Source organism: Pelobates fuscus, chromosome 4, assembly GCF_036172605.1.
Source record: "Pelobates fuscus isolate aPelFus1 chromosome 4, aPelFus1.pri, whole genome shotgun sequence".
Lineage (NCBI taxonomy): Eukaryota > Metazoa > Chordata > Amphibia > Anura > Pelobatidae > Pelobates > Pelobates fuscus.
Genome location: NC_086320.1, coordinates 144,517,518 through 144,540,639, shown reverse-complemented (window position 1 = coordinate 144,540,639; position 23,122 = coordinate 144,517,518). Strand labels below are relative to the sequence as shown.

The following is a 23,122-nucleotide window of genomic DNA, read 5'->3' as shown; positions in this document are numbered from 1 at the left end:
AGAGAGGCATTATAAAGAGAGAACAGAACGGGACCAAGAACAGATGCTTGGGGAACTCCAACCATGACAGGACAAGGGGAGGAGGTGTCATTGCAAAAGGAGACACTGAACGAACGTTGGGAGAGATAGGAGGTGAATCATGAGAGGACAGTGTCACAGAGACTGAGGGATTGAAGAGTTTGGAGAAAGAGGACATGATCAACAGCGTCAAAGGTGGCAGAAAGGTCAAGAAGCATTAGTATGGAGTAGTGGCCTTTGGATTTAGTTGTGATTAGATCATTTGTAACTTTAATAAGAGCAGTCTCAGTAGAGTGGAGGGGGCGGAAGCCAGATTGAAGAGGATCAAGGAGGGAGTTGGAATTTAGGAAGTGAGCCATACAAGTAAAGACAAGTCTTTATAGAAGCTTTGAGGAAAAAGGAAGCAGGGATTTGGGACAATAGTTGGTAGGGGAAGACGGGTCTAGGAATGGCTTTTTAGGATAGGTATGACAGTAGCATGCTAAAGGGGAGCAGGGACAACACCAGATGAAAGAGAGCAGTTGAGAATGTGTGTTAAGGATGATACAAGACACGGGGATAGAGATCTGATAAGGTCGGAAGGTACAGGATCAAGCGGAGAGGTGGTGGGACAAGAGGAGAAGCGCAGCCACCACCTATTCTGTAGCTGGCAAGAAAACCTGAAAGGTAGGGAAGGTACAGTCCAGGTGTGGTTGCGAGAGAGAGGAGCAAAGGGGGAGAATTATTTTCCTTAACTGTTTAATCTGGTCAGTAAAGTAGAATGGAAGGCTTTCAGCTAAAAGGTTAGTTTGGGGGGTGGCTTGAGGTTGGCAAAGGAGTTGAAGATATTAAAGAGACAGTTGGGATTGCGTGAGCATGAACTAACGAGAGTGGAAAAGTAGGATTGTTTAGCAAGGGTGAGGGCTGTATGAACACAATATGGATGTATAATGGTTGCCACAACCATGCACTTATATGCATGGTTGTGACACCACACTTTTCTGTGAAGCGGTCAGCCAGATACTGAGTTGGCAATGCAGTGCCAAAGGTGGGCCATTAGTGTCTGAACACATGACTGGTAAGGTGTATCTGTCATAGCACACTTTCATCTAAAAAATAGGCCAGCAAATAATGCTAGTCAATGTACAGATTAAACCTCTTTAACAAGTTGGTTCTCTGTGTCAGCCAAACAATTCTTGGTATAGACAATATATAATACACTATAATATATTACACATAAAGTGGTATAGGAGGTTTATGGCGAGGACTGAATTGCAAGGGAGGGTGGGAGAACAATTCACAGATATAAGAATGGAGGGAATGATGTCACTCTGTTCTGACACCAATGTTATGGCAATGAAGCTCCTATTGATTTTAATGCTTATTTATAAGGAGCACTGGAATAGTAGACCGTGGCTATTGCTGTGCATGTGTGGTGTGCCCTCAATGCTACTCTATAAGAAAAATGAGTGATTTCAGTAGAAGAGGAATGGCTGCTATAAGGATATTCTACCGGCACTAGAAAAAAAACTTTTATAGCAAACACATAAATAAAATATAAACTCTTTGTTTTAATAATATAGAATTTATTGATTTTAGGCAGCAATATTTCATAATCACACCCATCATGATTGTCAAGCACATGCCCATAAAGCCTTTGATCTTGCATTGCGGTTAAAGAGACACTGTAAGCACAAGAACCACTACAGGAAACAAAAGCTCACGAGCTCTCCTGAGAGAGGAGAGACCACCAGGGGAGAGGGGGGGAAGGAGAGACCACCTGGGGAGAGGGGGAAGAAAGGAGAGACCACCTCCTAGAGGGGAGAGGAGAATCCACCTGTGGGGGGAAGAGAAGAGAACAGCTAGGAAAGGGGGGAGAGGAGAGTCAACAAGGAAAGGGGGGAGAGAAGAGACCACTAGGGGAGGATGGGAAGAGAAGAGACCACTAGGGGAGGAGGGGAAGAGGAGTGACCACGAGGGGAGGAGGGGAAGAGGAGTGACCACAAAGGGAGGAGGGGAAGAGGAAAGACCACGAAGGGAGGAGGGGGAGAGGAAAGACCACTAGAGGAGGAGTGGGGAGACCACTAGGGGAGGAGGGGGGAGAGAACACTAGGGGAAGGGGGGGGGGAGAGACCACTAAGAGAAGAGGGTGGGAGAGGAGAGACCACTAGGAAAGGGGAGGAGAGACCACTAGGGGAGGGGAGAGAGCAGAGACCATGAGGGGAGGAGGGGGAGAGGAGAGACCATAAGTGGAAGAGGGGAAGAGGAGAGACCCCGAGTGGAGGAGGGGGAGAGGAGAGACCACTGGTAGACGAGGAGGAGAGGAGAGACCACTAGGGGAGGAGGGGGAGAGGAGAGACCACTAGGGGAGGAGGGGGAGAGGAGAGACGACTAGGGGAAGGGGGGGAGAGGAGAGACCACTAGGGAAAGGGGGAAGGGAGAGGAGAGACCACTGGGGAGGGAGAAGAGAGACCAGTAGGAGAGAGGAGAGATGAGCAGGGGTGAGGGGGGTAGACCACTAGGGGAGGGGGTGAGGAGGAAAGACCACTGGGGGGGAGGGGAGATGAGAGACCACTGGGGGGGGAGGGGAGAGGAGAGACCACTAAGAGGTGTAGGGGAGAGGAGAGACCACTAAGAGGTGTAGGGGAGAGGAGAGACCACCAATGGGGGCAAAGGAGAGGAGAGACCCCTAAGGAGGGGAGAGGAGAGATCACTAATGGGGCAAGAGAGAGCTCAAAGGGACAGGGACTAGGAGAGAGCCAGGGGGAGCACCAAGGGACGGGGGGGATGCGGGGGGGGGGGGTAGGAGAGAGCACTAAGGGACAAGATTTTAGCGATTCACATGTCGCTATTTCCGGTCGCCATCTGCTCCCTCGTGGTTTCTTCTTACCTGGCCTGACGGTTTTTCCCTCGCCGGTTTCGTTCTGTCCGCGGTCATTTCTGAGCGTTCTGCGCCGTGGGTCTCCGGTGGCTTTCCCCCAGGTGTTTCTGGGGGGGGGAAGGGGGGGGCTGGATCCTGTATCGGTGGTTGCCCCCTCTCCCTCCATCCAGATGCTTGTGGCTGTTTCTCTGTTCCTCGTTCACCCTCACGTCTTCGATGCACGTTCAGCAACTCCATCCTCTCTCACACTACCTTCCCTCCCCTCTTAGTTAGCTGTGGCTGGCTGCTAGTTTCTAATTGCTTCGCCTTTTGGCATTAGCTAGTATGCCAGCCCGCACGCTTACACTTTTCATAAAACAAACGCACATTGGAGTTTTTTCTTTTTGTTCTAGCAGGTCTCCGCTGCTAGGCGTCGGTGTGATATTTTTCCACCCGGGCCGTTGTTCACCCCTCTGGTTGTCTTCGCTGCTGTCGTCTATGGAGCGGTGTCGGATGGCAGTTTAGGGTTACCGGCATCTGCCGCTTTGGCTGGATCTGAGCCAGTCTTCCGGCGCCTCTTTTTTCGTACGATCGGTCCTGTGCATCCTCTTCGCATTCCAACGTGGCTCTGCCTACGGCCTCTCCCGTAGCAGTTACCATTTCCTGCATTTCGGGGCCTGATCGCGGGCTGACAGCTTTCTTAGCTTGTGGTCATCTTTTCACGTCTGTTTTTTCTCCCACTCGCGGCACATGTGTTAGGACCTTCTTCCCCTTTGAGGCTCCTTTCTCACATATACTGTTACTGTCTGTAACTGTGGATATGCTGTTTGCAATTGTTTTTCGCTTTTCTTTTTGCCACCTCTAACTCGCATCAACTCTACCTATCCAGCCTACAACTTCACATGTTGTACAGGTTTCCATTCACACGCAGTTTCATGTCCGCATACCAGTTTATTACCATGCTCAAGGCGTTTCAGGTTCCGGGAATTTCAATTTACAGATTTCCCATCAACATCCAATGATTTCAATCACTATCAGACCTATTTCATGCCCGTCATCAACCTTCAATGTAGGGCAATAACTGCTTGATCCAAGGATAAATCTGACTGCCATTTTGGGGTCAAGAAGGAATTTTTCCCTAGCTTGTTGCAAATTCTTTTGGATCAACCGTTTTTAATCACGAATGGGGGACGCTAGTGTATTTTTTAGCTAAGTAACCATGTCAGGCATTTTGACACTGTTGATCATCAACATCTTCTTCGCATTCTCCGTAATTTTGGTCTACGGGATACTGCTCTCTCCTGGTGCACCTCCTACCTGTCCCAGCGCTCTTTCAGTGTTTTAACTCTGACTCTGCCTCTTCCCCCCCCAACCACTCTCTGTCGGCGTCCCCCAAGGTTCTGTCCTTGGTCCCCTACTGTTCTCTATCTATACTGCCTCCCTTGGTAAACTCATCAGCTCCTTTGGCTTCCGTTATCATTTCTATGCGGATGACAGGCAAATCTACCTGTTCTCTCCTGATCTCTCTCCGCCCATCTTGACTCGTGTCTCTGACTGCCTCTCTTCAATCTCTAACTGGATGGCTGCTCACTTCCTTAAACTCAACCTGTCCAAAACAGAACTTCTGGTCTTTCCTCCCTCAAGTGTTACTACTCCTGTACCTGTCTCCCTCCAAGTCAACGGCGCTACCATCACCTCTACCTCGAAGACTCGCTGCCTGGGTCTTCTTTTTGACTCCAACCTCTCCTTCATCCCTCATGTCCAATCAATTGCCAAATCCTGTGGCTTCCATCTCAAAAACATAGAGCACATTCACCCCTGTTTAACCCCGGATGCTAAGGTGCTGATCCATGCTCTTGTTCTCTCTCGCCTTGATTCTCAGTGGTCTTACGTGCTTCCAGTTTGCACCGCTGCAATCTATAATGAATGGGGGACGCTAGTGTCTTTTTCAGCTAAGTAACCATGGCAGGTAGTCGTCGAGCCGCTATACCTGCTTTCACAGTTTCTTGGGGTCCCACATATTTCCCATAGCAACCACGTCATCTTGCAGCATTGTCTCAGGAAGTCTCACCTATTCATGCAGTCTATAGTTTACCCTCTCTACCCCACACTTAGTTTTCCCTAGTTGGCCAACACGTTTAACAGACCTTACTTCCCCTTGCCCAATTTAGAGTGCCGGATAAAGCGCTGGGCACCTAATTACTCGCTCGGCATTTACCATACAGCTAGGCAATTAAGGTTTTGTTGATTGTTTTTAAGTTTTTCTGGCAGGCATCTATTTTTGCCCTCTTTTATTACAGGCCTACCACGACGTTGGTTCCGGCACACCACAACCGACTTATTTCCCCCTTCCTATACGGCCTTATTTGCCCCTCACACAAATGTAAAGGATTGGCCTGCAGTTGTGGGAGGGGCTTGTTTCCTACTTAAACCCCCTACTCACCTTCCTCCTTCACGTACGTTTTTTTAGCGATTTGCATGTCCCCACCCACCACTCCCTCTAATTTATACTTTTCATTACACCTCATGGGTGGGCCCTCTTTTATTACAGGCCTACCACGACGTCGGTTCCGGCACACCACAACCGACTTATTTCCCCCTTCCTATACGGCCTTATTTGCCCCTCACACAAGTATTGTTCAGGCAGAACAAAAGGATATGTAAACTGACCTCATCAGGGCTTGATGCTTGATAAGTACGATTTTCATCACTAAAGTCCTGATCCACTTCGGCATACTCGGTTTCTCCATTTACTCCAGCCCGTGACTCGTAGACAGGTGTTACATTGTGGCATAAAGCAATTGCCTTTACTGCCTCGTGGACTCGGCTGCTCACTGTTTTGCGTACTTTAGGTGCAGACGGCTGGGCTTTTCTTGAAGGTGTTGAGTTGATATTGTTACTCGTCTGGGGCTGTATCATGAAAAAATATATACAAATTACAAGATAACTAATGGCAACATAGAAGCAATTTAAAGATTTTAGATTTACAGGATACTTACAGAATAACGTGTAACAAATAACAGTTTTCTAATAGATTCCATTCCCGTCATCAGAGAATGTTCATTTCATGCTAATAACAAATATATTGTCAGTGCAACTCGGCCCAACACATGGCATTTTGACACTGTTGATCATCAACATCTTCTTCGCATTCTCCGTAATTTTGGTCTACGGGATACTGCTCTCTCCTGGTGCACCTCCTACCTGTCCCAGCGCTCTTTCAGTGTTTTAACTCTGACTCTGCCTCTTCCCCCCAACCACTCTCTGTCGGCGTCCACCAAGGTTCTGTCCTTGGTCGCCTACTGTTCTCTATCTATACTGCCTCCCTTGGTAAACTCATCAGCTCCTTTGGCTGTTATCATTTCTATGCGGATGACACGCAAATCTAACTGTCCTCTCCTGATCTCTCTCCGCCCACCTTGACTCGTGTGTCTGACTGCCTCTCTTCAATCTCTAACTGGATGGCTGCTCACTTCCTTAAACTCAACCTGTCCAAAACAGAACTTCTGGTCTTTCCTCCCTCAAGTGTTACTACTCCCGTACCGGTCTCCCTCCAAGTCAACGGCGCTACCATCACCTCTACCTCGAAGACTCGCTGCCTGGGTCTTCTTTTTGACTCCAACCTCTCCTTCACCCCTCATGTCCAATCAATCGCCAAATCCTGTCGCTTCCATCTCAAAAACATAGAGCACATTCGCCCCTATTTAACCCCGGATGCCAAGGTGCTGATCCATGCTCTTGTTCTCTCTCGCCTTGACTACTGCAATACCGTTCTCAGTGGTCTTACGTGCTTCCAGATTGCACTGCTGCAATCTATAATGAATGCGGCGGCAATGCTACTTTTTCCTGCCTGCTCGCACCTCCCACGCCTCCCCACTCTGTCAGTCCCTGCATTGGCTTCCAGTTAGATATAGGGCTAAATAAAAAATTCAGGTGCTTGCTTACAAGTCCCTACATAATGCTGCTCCAACCTACCTATCCTCCCTAATACACAAGTATGTCCCGTCGAGGCCCCTGTGCTCTGCCAAAGACCTACGTATATTCTCTGTCCGTACGCCCACCTCTAATGCTCGCCTCCAAGATTTCTCCAGGGCTGCACCTCTTCTGTGTAAGTCCCTTCCCTTCTCCGTAAGACTTTCACCAAGTCTCTACTCATTCAAAAAATCACTGAAAACTCACTTCTTTAAGAAAGCATAGCAATTAAACTGTTAGCAGGTTTTTATCCCTAATCACCCATGACTCCTCTCCTGCAACTGTCAAAAATTACCTACTAAGCCCTCAATGAATACTTTTCTAACAACCTACTTGTACCCCTACTTTTACCCTTTTTTGTCACTATACCCCACTCCCTCTAGAATGTAAGCTCATTGAGCAGGGCCCTCAACCTCTCAGTTCCTGTACTTCCATTTGTCTGGTTAAAATTACATGTCTGTTAGTCCACCCATTGTACAGCACTACAGAATGTGATGGCGCTATATAAATAATAATAATTGCTCAACCTGATGAAACTCATTAAACAATATTTTTTTAAGGACTGCACAGAATGTAAGTATATCTACAGCTAATGGTTACAAGACCCAACAGTTGTAGGTAGCTCTCCAGCTAAGGGTTACAAGACCCAACAATTGTAGGTAGCTCCCCAGCATAGGGTTACAAGACCCAACAGTAGCAGGTAGATCTCCAGCTAAGGCTTTCAAGACCCAACAATTGTAGGTAGCTCACCAGCTAAGTATTACAAGACCCAACAGTTGCAGGTAGCTCTCCAGCTAAGGGTTACAAGCCCCAACAGTTTCAGGTAGCTCTCCAGCTGAGGGTTACAAGATCTAACAGTTTAAGGTAGCTCTCCAGCTGAGGGTTACAAGAGCCAACAGTTGCAAGTAGCTCCCAAGCTAAGGGTTACAAGACCCACCAGTTGCAGGTAGCTCTTCAGGTAAAGCTTACAATACCCAAATAATTGAAGGCATTTCTTCACCTGAGGGTTATAAGATTATATATTATATCTATGTAGTAAGGCATAAACTTGTTCTTTATTTTATTTTTTTTAACTCCGTGAAGACTATTGTCATAAGAGTACAAACAGAACATCTTTTCAATTACAGACCAAAAGCAAACCAAAAATATAATCACAGCGTTTAGCTTGCACTTTCTTCACTGGAGCACATAATGGTATTTTCACACCTACTTAACATAACACAAAATAAAGTGATGATTCAATTTTATAATGAAGCATGTTATTAGGATTATTTAAGGTTGCAATGTTAACATGCGCTGTACATCCCACACTCCTTGAAGTGCTGTTAAGATGAGAGGAACCCATTTTAGAACCATGTGTTGTCTTGGACTAGACGCAACAAGTCACTGATCCGTGAACACACTGCCTATCAAATTACAATGCTCTATAATAATGGGTTTAACTTTTCTGCTCCTCTGCTTTTCATCTCCTACTTTGAACCTTTGCATTTGCATTCTACAACCGCCGATGTCATTACAGACACAAATAAATTAAGCTGATTTACTCCTTCTGAATTATGTTATGTTTATTGATGCTTGTATAATTTAATTTCACACAGATTCCATTAAAGATTATGCTCTCTGTCATGGAATGCTTCCAGTAGGGAAATATAATCATGTTATAATAGATTTGTGCCTTGTGTTACTGTAGATATACAAGATTGTCTTTTTAATAATAAAGGACACCAAAAAGGGAAACCAATCAATGTCATAACTGTATAACTGTCTAACCAGCAAACCAACTGTATAACTGTCTAACCAACTGAATAACTATCTAACCAGCTCAAACGAAAATAACAAAAGAACCAAAATAAACAGCCCATTTCATTATCACAAACTGATCACATTCATATGTATGTTCTTGAACATAATTATCTATGGCTAAAAATGTTTTTCCACACAATTTGGCACAAATATTCTATTACATGTTTATTTATCTATGAAAAATAGGACTACACTGAAATACTATAACTATAGTATTATATTAAAATGTATGAGGATGTTTTGTCTATAAAAGGGACAGTCCAAGCACTATATGTTCCTCGTATTGGTTGCAACGCAAGTAGTCCATTGGTTTCTGTATCTCTGCACATCTTACACTTTGAATCATTACAGCCCAAGACAACCACATTACTCAAATATCTTATAGAGGCTATCCTTCCTTCTGCCCATAAAAGCAGGTGCACTCTTATATGAAGCAGTAGAGTGAGGGTTTTGGGTGTTTTAGTACAAATGCCAACTTTCTATAAAAGAACTACAACTTACAGAAAACACACTGCTGTCCTTAAAGTACTGATGTGTAGGGATCTATGGTATATCAAATTAAATATAAATAAATATAAAATGTAAAATAGTTCTATTCCGCCAATGTAAATGTGGTATCGTGATTGTCAGAGTCATTTCATGGTTCCTTCCTCAAAGCTCACCGTGGAGACTGGAAAGTCTTGGTATTTGCAGTGAATTCCAATATGAGTATCTTTTTACAACCAAATGTGAATTACAAATAAAGAGATATATAAAAAATGTTGTAGGATATAATATGTGCATAATGACTAGTATTACAATACATGCATGAGATACATGAATTTAAAGTAAAATGCAAAATAGTATTTTTTTTTAATTATTATTTTTCCTTAAGTTTTATATGTAATGTAATAATGAAGGGTCAGGCCCATCCTGGAGTGTTACTTAAAAATAATAACTAAAATTATTGTGAATTTGTGACATTGCTTAGAGTATGAACTGCAGAGAAATATGTTTGAGCTAAACCGCATCTGTATGTCAGATTTCTTCATTATTAATTAATCCTTGCATATGTAAAATCAGTTGTGTTCTATGATCTATGCTTTGAAAGTGACATATTTGAAACTATGTTCAAGATTCTGGTAACAGAACATGGAAAGATAAAGGGACGCTTTGGCCAAATGGCCTATTCTAATTTAGGTTAAACTGCAGTTCTTCACATAACCACACAAGGTTATGATTTCTAGGGAAAGGTCCATTCTATGAACCTTCAGTTAAATTTCTCAGCAACTTCTTTCAATGCTGTTTGACAGTGTTGGCAATACAGATAAATGCATATGTCATAACGTACAGGTTTTAATTGAATATCTGGCTTATAGCCAGGCAATTCCTAATCCTTTCTAATGCCAGTGCCAGACTGAGCAGAGTAACCTAAGTGTACAACATAGTTGGCAAACAATGCAAAACTGATCATTTTTAGTTATTTTCAACACTTTCATGTCAAATTGGAGTTTAAACATTCTTACCAGTGAGTATGAGCTTGCTACGTGATTCTGGATTTCATCCATTGTATCTGTGCCATAAGACACAGTGCCAAGGTGAAGACGTTTAAACACCATTTCATTCTTTGTAAGAGTTCCTGAAAGACATACATTTCAAAATCATTGAATGTTCTTCTCGGGAGCAATGAACATCATTATCACTGAAGAAACCTCTTGATTCTAAATGTCAGTTTTATCACTTATATTTTGCTTGCAACAAGTACAGCTCTATTTAGAATGTGTAAGTGCTTTGCTTTGTGCTTAACAAATAAATCTAATGTATGCACATCATAAATTTATTACAGTTTAAGGTCACTTTTTTTGTATTGCAGCAAAGTTACTGTAAAAATGTAATGAACAAACTAAATTAATATTGGCACAGTTTCACAGGCTGATATATGTATATATTTTTTTATAGATGTGGAGAATAATTAACCCTTTGAGTGTCACAACGTAGATTATCAAGTATAACTAAAACAAATAAATGAATACATGCTAGGGTGTGCGAGATCACAGCATGTAATTAGAAAGAGACAATTGGCTCCATCTGTCATTAACAATGCCACTCCCCTCTCCCACCCCAAAAAAAGAAGAGTATTTCATTATTACAAAAACTTTACGAAATATTCACAGTGAAATTTCAACACAGTCAAAAGATATCATAAGACAAAGTACAGACTGCATTGTCTTATGTATTTTCCTACGCATGACAAAAAGGCGGAGCTACCACTGTCAAAGGTATTGTTTATGGAAGCTCCCACGGTTTGTGGGATTCTCCATAAACATCAGTGTTGTACTCTCATGCATGCAAAACAGTAAAACAGTGATGTGGGCTTGTTGCAGATGAAGCAGCAGAAACTAAAGGGGATCCCACAGAAAGAGATGGTAAAGTGTGTGAGGGATAGTCTTAGGTAAGTAACTCACCTTTCCCTCCACCCCGTGGGCAAAATGTTGAAAAATGCAAAGTTATGCATTTTGGCGTAAAGAATGCACAAGCAACGTATACCCTTAATGGAAGCAAATTAGGGATAACAACACACGAAAAGGACTTGGGAATTGTTATAGACAACAAACTATGCAACAAATTGCAATGTCAATCAGCAGTGGCTAAGGCCAGTAAGGTATTATTATGCATGAAAAAGGGCATTTATTCTCGGGATGAGAATATCGTTTTGCCTCTTTATAAATCGCTGGTAAGACCACATATTGAATATGCTGTGCAATTTTGGGCACCTGTTCTAAAGAAGGATATAATGGCACTAGAAAAAGTGCAGAGGCAGGCTACAAAATTAATAAAAGGAATGGAACATATCAGCTATGAAGAAAGGTTAACAAATATAAAACTCTTTAGTTTAGAAAAATTTTGCCTAAGAGTGGATATGATAACATTATACAAATATATTCGGGGCCAATACAAACCATTGTGTGGAAATCTATTCACAAACCGGACTTTACATAGGACACAAGGTCATGCGTTTAGACTGGAAGAAAGAAGATTTAGTCTAAGGCAAAGAAAATGTTTTTTTTTTACTGTAAGAACAATAAGGATGTGGAATTCTCTGCCTGAAGAAATGGTTTTATCAGAGTCCATACAGATGTTCAAACTGCAACTAGATGCATACTTGCAAAAACAGAATATTCAAGGATATAATTTTTCAATGTAGGGTAATAGCTTCTTGATCCAAGGATAAATCTGACTGCCATTCTGGGGTCAAGAAGGAATGTTTTCTCCTAGTTTGCTGCAAAAAACTGTGTTTTTGCCTTCTTTTGGATCAACAGCAAAAAACAAATGTGAGGAAGGCTGAACTTGATGGACGCAAGTCTCTTTTCAGCTATGTAACTATGTAACTATATGTAAAAATATGCAAAGACCCCAAAAGGTGACAGAGCTGCTTTAATTAAAAAAGCGTGACCCTCCATAATATAAAGTGAATGCATGGTGTTGGCTTCCACAATTTCAACACTGCCAGAAGCTGGTGTCTGGCTATGCATCTCGTTTGCAGCACGTCATAACAGCAAAAAGATCCTCTACTATGTACTAAAGATAAAAATACAAAAAGAGAAGTCCTGCGCTAAAGCAGCATGGACTACAACACACATCAGCCCCAATATGTAGTAAAAACCAAAGAAAAGAAAATGTTACCTGCGCTTTTTCCTTAATCCCTATGTATATTTAGACAAATGGAGGTCATTTAGTTGCTCCAATGGCCATTGGAGGGATGCCCGCCTGCCAACGTCATGTACTAAAGATGCCTGCAATAAAGGGGTTGAATAATTTTGATACTAGAGAAGTCATTGTAAGATGAATTTGGGAAAACCATTTGAAGCATTTGCTGCGTTTATCTATTTCAATTGCTTTTGTTTGGTTTGTTCATTGCACATAGCTGAAAGTTTGTAAATTTTGACAATAAACCTGATTTTCAATGGGGGTTGAATCATTTTGATTTCAACTGTACCTTTAGCGCATAATACTGACTGTAACAAGAGAGACATTGTGACCATAGCATGGTCCAACCAACGTGTTAGATGTAGATGTCTATGTGAAAGGAAAAGCATATCTACGCGTGAGTCAATAATCTACAGGAATCTATAAGTTATGATGAGTGTAGTAAGTGGCATAAACTGCACCTCTGTTGTGCATCTAATGATAAAGAACTAGAGTAATTATCAACACGGGACTATTTTGGGGTTAAGATCCACACCCAAAACTGTTGCACATTCCTGAAAGCTTTCAAGTTCTTATAACAGAAGTCATAAAAATGTGCATTGTTCACTATTAGGTAAAAAAATATTGACAACAGAATATTTTTTGTTAAGCACCATACCCTTTACCATTACATATTTGTAATGCTCACAGACATTCTTTGTTCAATTTGAAGGACAATGAGAGCGAAATCAGAATCGCGGTTCCACCTGTTTTTTCGAGTGGATTATTTTTGTAATACCCAGCAGGGTAGTAAAAATAACCATTCAAGGGGGTGGATGGACCACAAAAATGTATTTCTTAAAGATATATCACAGAAGCATTAGCATGCTTAAATTCGTTTAAAGCATGCGTCCTTTTCTCAGGATAATTACACCCCTTAGCATTTACAGACAATAGTGTAAATTCAGACATGTGAAAGCTGTTAAGGAGGTTAGCCTATTCCCCACAAATACATGTATCTCAAATATTGTTAAAAAACTAAAGAGAACTAAAAATAACATAGCTATATACAACAAAATACAATTTAGCATGGAGACTAAAGTAAAAGATCGAGGATATAAAACAGTATTTAGAAACTGTTCTTTTTAGGGTGTGAGGGTGAGGGATCGGATATCAAGTACTAGATTGGGTAAATAAACTGGACATGTTTTGATCAAAACAAAACCTGGAATTTGACTATATATTTGTTCAACCATAATTTACCTCTTTCACAATAAAACTATATTTAAAGTCTATGTATATTTATATAATTTTTTTATGTAATTTTATATTTATAACTTTTTTATTATTTGCATTGATAGATAGAAAGATAGATATATAGATAGAGCTTAGAGAGTTTCCCTGCACACTTGCTTCAAATGTTAAAGGACCACTATAGGCACCCAGACCACTTCAGCTCAATGAAGTGGTCTGGGTTAACCCTGCCTGCTGTAAACATAGCAGTTTCAGAGAAACTGCTATGTTTACATATGGGTTAATCCAGCCTGTAGTGGCTGTTTCATTGACAGCCACTAGAGGTACTTCCACGTTTCTCACTGTGATTTTCACAGTGAGAAGACGCCAGCGTCCATAGGAAAGCCGCGCATGCACATTCAGACGATGACGTCCGAAGAGGGAGGAGAGAGCCCGGCGCTGGAGAAAGGAGGGGGGCCATGTTGGTGAGGGGGGGGGGGGGACTTATTAATACTATAGTGCCAGGAAAACTAGTTTGGTTTCCTGGCACTATAGTGGTCCTTTAATGCCGGATGCCAGACTGTTGACACGACTATATACACATAATTCCAGAAGAGTAGTCTGCAATTACGATCTTCATATAAAACATAACTATTATTTCCTCATGATAATAAAAAAATCAATACATAACGTGCTTAAAGTTCTGCTATAGGTCGACGTTTCAGTCCCTGCTCGGGACTTTCCTCAGGACAGTTTAATTGAAACGTTGACCTATAGCAGAACTTTAAACACATTATGTATTGATTTTTTTTATTATCACAAGGAAATAAAAGTTCTTTTTTATTTGAAGACTGTGAGTGCAGAATACCCTTCTAGAATTTTGTGTGTAAATATATATACAAGTGATACTCGAAAAAAGTGCAAAAGTTCATTTATTTCAGTAATGCAACGTAAAAGGGGAAACTAATATTTGAGATAGACGCATTACATGCAAAGCAAGATAGTTCAAGCCATGATTTATCATAAGTGCGATGATTATGGCTTACAGCTCATGAAAACCCCAGGTTAACACAAGTGGCACTCAAGCTTGTAGGTAAGCCTCATTGTTAATACTGAAATAATTATGTGTGAGGATGAATAGTGCCAGTTCGGGGGTTGTATTTTTAGTTGTCAGCATAAGAGAGGAAATGGAAGCAAGCATTGATGCCATCTGTATGTGGAATGTTGCTGTACAGAGATTCCACATCCATGGTTACAAGGACGGTGTTAGCAGGGAGATTGGCGATTTGGCAGAGTTTGTTGAGGAAGTCTGTTGTGTCTTTTATGAAGCTGTTGGTGTTGCTGAGGTTTTAGGGTATTTTCTACCAGTCCTGAGATCTGTTCTGTGAGTGTTCCCATTCCTGTATAAATACATATATATATATGTATGTGTTTCCCTAATAATTATTTATTTTTAATTTTTACAGCACTAGGGGACTGGCTGACAGCCAGGCTGTCCCCATGCAGTCAAATCCATAGCCTGCTATACTGGCCAGGTAATCGCTCTATCAGATCGAGCACATGGCCCGTGGGGGCCTAATTTACCAGGGTGGGACTGCCTGGGTTGTCAGGCAGTCCCCCAGAAGGCGATCAACGCAGAGGTAAGTATACCGTGGCTGCTTGAGCTTGACAGCCGTTACAGCCGCTGCCATGGCTTTAAAGACCATTGAACTGCGGTCTGCATAGAAGGGGTTAAAACCAGTAAGGAGACTATAAGCAAAATAAGATGTAGAACTTAGTTTGGTGTATTTTCCACTAGGCTAAAGAAAAAAAAAAAATCAAAGCACACAATTAAAACAATTTAAGAAGCAGAACTTGAGAAAGTTGCATCTATTTTACATTGTGTCGAACGAAGCATTACTGATAGGCCTGGATTAGCATGTAAAAACTGTAATTTAAAGCAGACTTCATCCAGTGAACGAAAGAATTGTGGAGAATTTATTTTTGTATTTTTTTTCCAGAATAACAAAATAAGAAAAATGATCCAGCGCAGATATTTTTTTCCAATTTGGCCAAACTTTGCTATTCTCTTGTCAGTTATTTTCAGCATTCAGTATAAAAGGCAAATTGGCAACTCTTTTGCTCTCAATCAAGAATTTAGCACTGAAGGTAACAGAGCTTTTCCAATAAAATATCTATTGTTAGAAAAAAAAATCTAACATTTTTTTTTTCTGTAGCATTATTCATATAATCTACCTACCTAAACACACAGACATATATGATTATATAGTAGAAAAAAATACATATTTTTTAATTTAATTTTACAAGTTTACACGGTAATGTATATGGAAGTTTAAAGACATGAATTCAAACATAGTAATCCATGCTATTTGAATATGACGTGTGAGCTAATAAAATGACTAACATATAATTAAGAAAACTTTTAAATTGAATTAAAACACAGTAATACTAAGTACAATGTGCAAATAATAATGCTCATACACAAAGATAAATTACTTTGTTACTATTAGTTTAAGTTAGCAATAATGCCCTTATTCTTTAGGTAGTTTTATCAGTCAAATATTAATTAACCCAGGAATCTTTTAGCCTAAATGTGCAACTTAAATGTTACAAATGACTGAGATGCCTCTGCAATATACATTTGTCTTATTATTTTCCTCTATTTACAATATGATGATGTGACAAATAGAATGTCTGCTCTCAAAACGAGCAATTTATTTATTGAAATGCTATACATCATATTTCATGTATTCGTCATTTATTAATTTATTTTAGCTCCAATAATCAAAGATAATTTATATAGAAAGGTTTTAGGTTTATTACACAATCACCTGCAATTGATATGTATGTGTGTTTTAATTACTATTATTATTTAAATTAACATTTCAATTATGTGGTGCTCATAGAGGTAAACAAAGGTTGTTTATTTCAGCATTGTAAAATAACCAGTAAGAAGATTAAAGTTCTCCCAGCAGATTAAGTTCAAATGATCTGTCCCCCTGTTTTACCATCATTTGTTAATTTATCACATAATGCCTAGAATATCGGGTCAGTGTCAATATGCTCTGCATCTTCGCAGTTAACAGAAGTCTTCTCTTGTCGAATGAATTACTTGAAGCCTCACGCACTGCTGACCGCAGATGTGTCACTATAGCAACATCATTAATTTCAGATCTTACCGGAAACATGCACTCCAATCAAACCTAATTATACCACGTTGCTTTCTTGTCCTACAATAAGGAAACTATAATGCAATTATTGGGATACTTCATTTTCCATTCTGTGGTGGCAAATGAGACAACCTCTGTGATGGACGCTTCATGTCAAAAAGCTTATTGATGAAGCACAATCCCAATTTGCAATCATACAATGGACTACCTTGCAATTATATTAGCAACGTAATGCTCTTTAGGATCAACAATTCTTAATTATCCTGGCCAAATTATGCTCAGCCTAGATTTTCCCTGCAACACATTTTTCACCTCATTGCTTTCTGTGCATAAGTATTGGAATTACTCAGTGATATCAGTATGCAGATCCAATATAGCTCCCATGTATCAATTGTGAGCCGTGGCAAATAAAACAAGCCCTGCATCACTTCTGTATGTGAATGGATGTCAGATGTCATATCCCTTTGTGATGAGCTATAGTTCACTACACTATGCCAAGATCTTGAAACAGCTGTAAGAAGGAACACACCACCCTTTCTAAGGACTTAAGTCTTTCTTTGGTTTCTATTTATTTATTTTTTTAATTCTTTATTTTTGTAGTGCATGTGAATACACAAAATGCTGACATTGCCACAACAGCGTATGTAAGCAACACAGTAAGAAACATTGCTGCTTGGCATCCTTAATCTGCACCATTTTTTTTCAAAGTATGAGAGACAACAAGGTATTTCAACATGTCTAGGCAATCTGTAGTTACAAAGTTTCCATGCAGAGACAGAGAAACATCCTACATTACAACTCCACATTGAGGCTTGCTAAATGAATCTCCTAGACATGGGGATGTTACTTAAGCTTATCTTTCTGACTGGGTAGATGCTATTAGAGAGATGTAAAACAAAATAATAATGCAAACCCAGTGGAGAAATCAAGAACCAAAATAAGTAGATGCATTAGACAGGTAGGTGTACATCCTTAGAATTTACCACCACATGGTACCCCTGTGCCATCAAGCTGACAGTCAGTGATCCTGTGGCGTTAGACCTGCTTATTTGGAGGGACAGATCGGGACAAAACATTGAAAGCTGCTGAGTGAGGCGTGAGATAGTGGTGGTATGCTAGGCAGGTGTCAAAGTGGCAGTGTTCAACTTGCGGTTCAGCCGATGCACACCGCGGACAGGTCGCAGCTCCGAGTGGTCTTGGTGATCCTCTGGGTCAGCCTCCCCTCTGCAGGCAGCCGACCAAAGTGTTGTGGTCTCCTCGCTATCAGGGAGGTATTGCAGGCAAAGTTGGGATGCTGGAGCGGTGTCTCATGCTGGGAGCAGGGATCTCGGGTAGGTATTATAAACAGCGCCATCTGTTAACCTTGTCAGTGCTGCATGTGTTAGCTTGATGCGTCTCCGGCTTCTCTGTTGTGATCTTGTTTGACCTATGGCTGGAACCCTGATTTTGAGGTGGAGTGTGTGTAGTAGGTATCAGACTGGGTGTTTGTGTAGAGTCTTCTGAGCAGACATCCACAGTTTTCTTGTCAGCCCGTGTCGGCAAGTCGCTAGTGTTGAGGCGGTTCTCCCTTTGGCACATGTAGCTCGGCACACCGTCTCCGCCATTTTGCATGTGGCCTCTGAGCCTTGGGTCGACACCGCTGCAGTCTGGGGTGCTGGTGTCTTCGCAATCACAGGGGCCACAGGGTGGGGTGGGACGGGACGGGAAAGGGTCAGTTCCACTAAGCCTCGTGTTTCTGGCAAGGAACTGGTAGGCAGGATAGCGGCTGTCCACCCCACTCACTGCCCAGGTTATCTTCATCTTGAGTGACAAGGAACTCCCCTCCAAGAGACTAGAACACCTTGGCAAGCCTCGCCTCTGTACCAGGGTGCCTTCTTGCAATGGGCCACAGCTGCCAGTCGTCAGGTGGGTATTTAATCATTGTTTATATGCTGATAATATAATAGATTGCAGGAGCTGCTCTTTTGTGCGACCGTTCAGCATGGTGGTCCAGCCCCGCCCCCAGTCTTTCTTTGGTTTCTTAAATCTCCATCTATTCCTCCTTTATTGTCCTTTTTTTTTAGATTCACCCTAGTTTTTTAGTTTTATATTATTATTATATTTATATAGCGCCAACATATTCCGTAGCGCTTTACAATGGGTGAAAAATCAGAAAAAGATAAACAAGCAAAAAAAGGCGCTAAGTGTATAAATTTAGGTGCAAATATTAAGGTGAAAAAGGTAAAGCAGCACCTAAATGTGTACAAGCTCACAAAACACCATACAAACAATATAAGTAAAAAAGGTGCGCTATACCTTTAAATATTTAAGGTGCGGGGGGGCGGGGCCTGACCGCTGAGCTGTGCGGACGTGTCTCCCTAGGGCTCCCGCACCAAGCGACTAACTGAGACGGTAATCTGCTCGATACGGCGGTTCCGAGAAAATCTCAGTCCCTAACGAGAAAGACAAAGCCGGGACCTACCGGGGGACACCAAACATGTCGCCCAAAAGCTTGAACTCCCCGCTTCGGCATCTGCGGCCTACACACGCGGCAGGCGCGGGGGAGACGGCCGCTCCCCTGTACCTATTAACCGCGGAAAGAACAAGCTTGTACTCCCGTTCCCCCCCCTATGGACCGGTGGGGGTTATCCCGGTCCCTGCCAGCCTGAAGCACCGAGCACTACCACTCTCCCGTCCAAGCGGCGACGGAGACAGCCGGCGCAAAACGACGGACAAGATGGTGGACAGGCACTTGGGGGCAGAGCTCAAGGCACCACAAGACCCTGATAAGCAGCTCACTCTACCGGAGCACTACTCCTCGCAAATAGACGCCATATTTCAGCGCTTCTGGGACAAATTGGAGCAGCGTGGCGGACAAACAACCCGTACCCCGGAACAGGGGGCAGTGCAGCAGAGGAAGCAGAACGGGAAGGGGCCGCGCTCGGGCGACCCACGCAGAGCCGCGCTCACCACTCACATTGGCAGCCTACCTGGGCCGAAGGCCGCACGGAGACCAACTCCGCAGCACCGACCACACCGCCGGAAGCTTGACCGCCGCAGGCGGCGACAGAACATCCAGGCTATCCAGGACGCCCACGAAGGGGTAGACCCGGCCTCATCGAGTCACCGAGTCTGTGGATTAAGGGTGCTGGCCTTATCAACGACCCGGGGCAGGAGGGCGGCCCCACACCACTCGCCCCTCGCCCCAACAACGGGGATAGTTCAGGTACGAGCGTCAACGTCTCCCCGCAGAGGTATTGGCTGAAGGTGACCGTTCGCCCAACGGGATCTGCCCGCAGAAACCCCGGTAACGGACTGCACAATACATAACCGACACCTGAACTGTCCATGTTATCTCCAACGACTACAGCTACTTCGTTGCTCCGCTCTTGCCCTGCATTGCCAAGATAGACTGGCGGTTTTTACAGCATGATCCTATAGCCTGCTTTGTAATCAGCCAGTTGTTAATTTGATATGTTTTGCCAAATTATGTTTAGCTTTTGAAACGCCTAATACCGCTGACGCGTTGTGCTGTGTTACATGGTTGATCTGCCTTAGCCTGACCTAACTGAACCACACCGCAGCAACCACAGTATGTCTCACTTCAGCCTGTCTGTACTGTTTCTCACCTTGGCATATTTTCTTTTCGTTAAATGGTACATTTTACGTTAAGCTGGATCTGTTATTCTTAACTTTTGAGTTTACTTGTTAACCGATACAAAATAAGCCTGAAATTTCTATGTATTTACGTGACGAAATTTGGCAAAACACCTGTGCGCGCATGTTTTAACAATGTCGTAGCTTATGCATAACTTAACTTACCTGAGCAGTGTCACTAATGCTGAACTAGCCAGACCTGCTTGCATAGTGCAGTCAGCATGTACCTAGCATAAGTAACTAATGGTTTTTTGTTTATTTTTATCTATGTGTAATCTGTCGCCTGACTAGCATGACCTAGCGAGATATTAATCCGGATCCTACGATCCTTAGCTTGTAATTACAACTTGGAGTTTAACTACGTTACTTTAAAAAAAAAAAAAAATTAGGCATTGAAAATCTGGAAATGTACTTTAACTTTGTGTATTGTTGTACCGACCCTATAATGTAACTCGCTTTAACGTTTCCTCCGCCTTCTCTTCTGTACCCCATACTATATGCCTTAATAAAAATCAGATTGACTAAAAAATGTCATGTATAAATATTTAAGGTGCGAGTATATGCATATAATTAGTGCAAAAAGGAGTGTGCAAATTAGTCACACTCGAATAAGGTTATGTGCAAAATTGCAAGTGAATGGTGGTAAGTAATAAAATAATAACTTACAATAAAAAATGTCTCCTTAGATGCTCCAATCAAGTTGAAACATATAAAAAATACAGAGAGGAAAAAACATAGTATAATATTGTTTGATAAACAGGCCTTGCTTGATGAGAGCTATACAAAGTAACAAATCAGAAAAAGATTTACAATGGGTGGACTAAGAGACACGTAAGTGTAATCAGACAAGTTTGACGCACAGGAACAGAGGGGTTAAGGGCCCTGCTGAATGAGCTTACATGCTAGAGGGATTGGGCTAAAATGACACAAAAGGTAAGGCAAGTGTGGGGATGTAGATTGGTAGAATAGTAATTACTTTAGACTTAGTGTGTTTTTTTTTGGGTTTTTTTATGACAGTTGCAGGAGATGAATCAGTTGGGAGCTATTAACAGTTTAATTGATATACTTTTGTGAAAAAGTGTGTTTTTAATGATGTTTTGAAGGAGTGGAGACTGGGCGAGCCTCTAATGGAAAAGGGAAGGGAATTCCACAGGAATTGTGGAGCGGATGGTAGCACCATTAACATGGAGGGAGACAGAAACAGAGTAGCAACACTTGAGGGAGGAAAGACCAGAAGTTCTGTTTTGGACAAGTTGAGCTTAAAGAAGTGGGCAGCTGTATAATTAAAAATAGAGAGGCATTCAGAGACACTAGTCAAGAAGGGCGAGGAGAAATCAGGGGAGGACAGATAGATTTGTGTGTCATCCACATAGAAGTGATATTGGAATCCAAAGGGTTTACCAAGGGAGGCAGTATAGATCGAGAACAGTAGGGGACCAAGGACTGAACCTTGGGGGACACAAACAGAGAGAAGTTGGGGGGAAGAGGCAGAGCCAGAAAAAGAAACACTAAAAGAGTGCTGGGAAAGGTAGGAGAAGCACCAGGAAAGAGAAATAGCTCGTAGACTGAGATTACGGAGGATGAGAAGAAGCTGTTGATGATCAACAGTGTCAAAAGCAGTGGAAGGGTCAAGGAGAATTAGGAAAGAATAGTGTCCACGAGATTTTGCAGCAAGTAGATCGTTTGATACTTTGGTCAGAGCCGTCTTCACAGAGTGCTGAGCGCGGAAACCAGACTGAAGTGGGTCGAGCAGTGAGTGGGACTCAAGGAAGTCTGTTAACCTCACATAGATAAGTCTTTCAAGTATCTTGGACGCAAAAGGCAGTAGCGAGATAGGGCTGTAGCTGGAAGGGGAGTTAGGGTCAAGGTTGGGCTTTTTTAGAATTGGAGTTACAGTTGCATGTTTAAAGGGTGATGGAAATATGCCAGAGGAGCAGGAGAGATTGAGAATAATATAAGATTAAGCATGGAATACTTTTTCTTATGGAGCATTATCTTTACAATTTTTTTGTGCAGAGCTTAAATTAAGTTCAATTTCAGTTGCCAGGGTAATTTATCCATCAGTGAAAATAATCTCATAGAAGTCAAAACAGCAGACACCATGGACAGAGTAGAACAAAATGGATGTACCCAGGTAAAGACCAGGCATAATGTATGTCATACATAATTATAAACCTATTATAAACTTGGCCATATTGCATTATTAGGCATCTCACCTTCCCCTTAACCACCAAGCTTAGCTTTAGAATAGTCCACTAATGACACAAACAATACATCATTGCGCAGCAGCAGAAGAGAGAAACTGGTTACTGGATATTACTCTACATGATCACACTGATCAGACTCCCTTCTCCCCCTGTCAGGATGTTGCAAGGTAAAGAGATCTTCCAGCTGCACATATGTAAATCTGTCAGGCATGCCCAATGCACTTTTCAAGCATTCCTAGGGAGAGGATACTGATTGGAAATCATAAGACAGAAGAAGCAGGTAAACATGCTGAAGCTTTTGAATAAGACAGTTGTTCAAAGTGATGCATGTCCCTTTAAGAAGCATAATTCCACAATCCTTCAATATGAGAAGCATCTGATTGGACATGCCTGATGCATCAGTGGAGGAGGACCGGTCTGCAGAGAATAAGTTGTTTCTGTACTTACAGGTGGGTAAATGGTTAATTCACTAAAAATTGGGCCATGGAATCCAAAAGACTCCTTGAACATTTTGAAGCAAAAAATAAATAAATACAAATGTTATGGAGTACTATACAAGAATGTGAATGTTACACAGA

General features: G+C 42.1%; 1 protein-coding gene across 3 annotated transcripts in view; it reads right to left on the bottom strand.

Annotated features, from left to right (window-relative positions):
• Nucleotides 1–23,122, bottom strand: part of ATP9B (ATPase phospholipid transporting 9B (putative)) — a 378,894-nt gene that overhangs the window by 85,063 nt on the left and 270,709 nt on the right. For all 3 annotated transcript variants that reach the window (XM_063451645.1, XM_063451646.1, XM_063451647.1), the window contains 2 exons: nucleotides 10,138–10,250; nucleotides 5,528–5,767 (listed from right to left, as the gene is read on the bottom strand). In XM_063451645.1, the coding sequence (XP_063307715.1) occupies nucleotides 5,528–5,767; nucleotides 10,138–10,250 (353 nt within the window). The remainder of the gene's footprint in view (nucleotides 1–5,527; nucleotides 5,768–10,137; nucleotides 10,251–23,122) is intronic.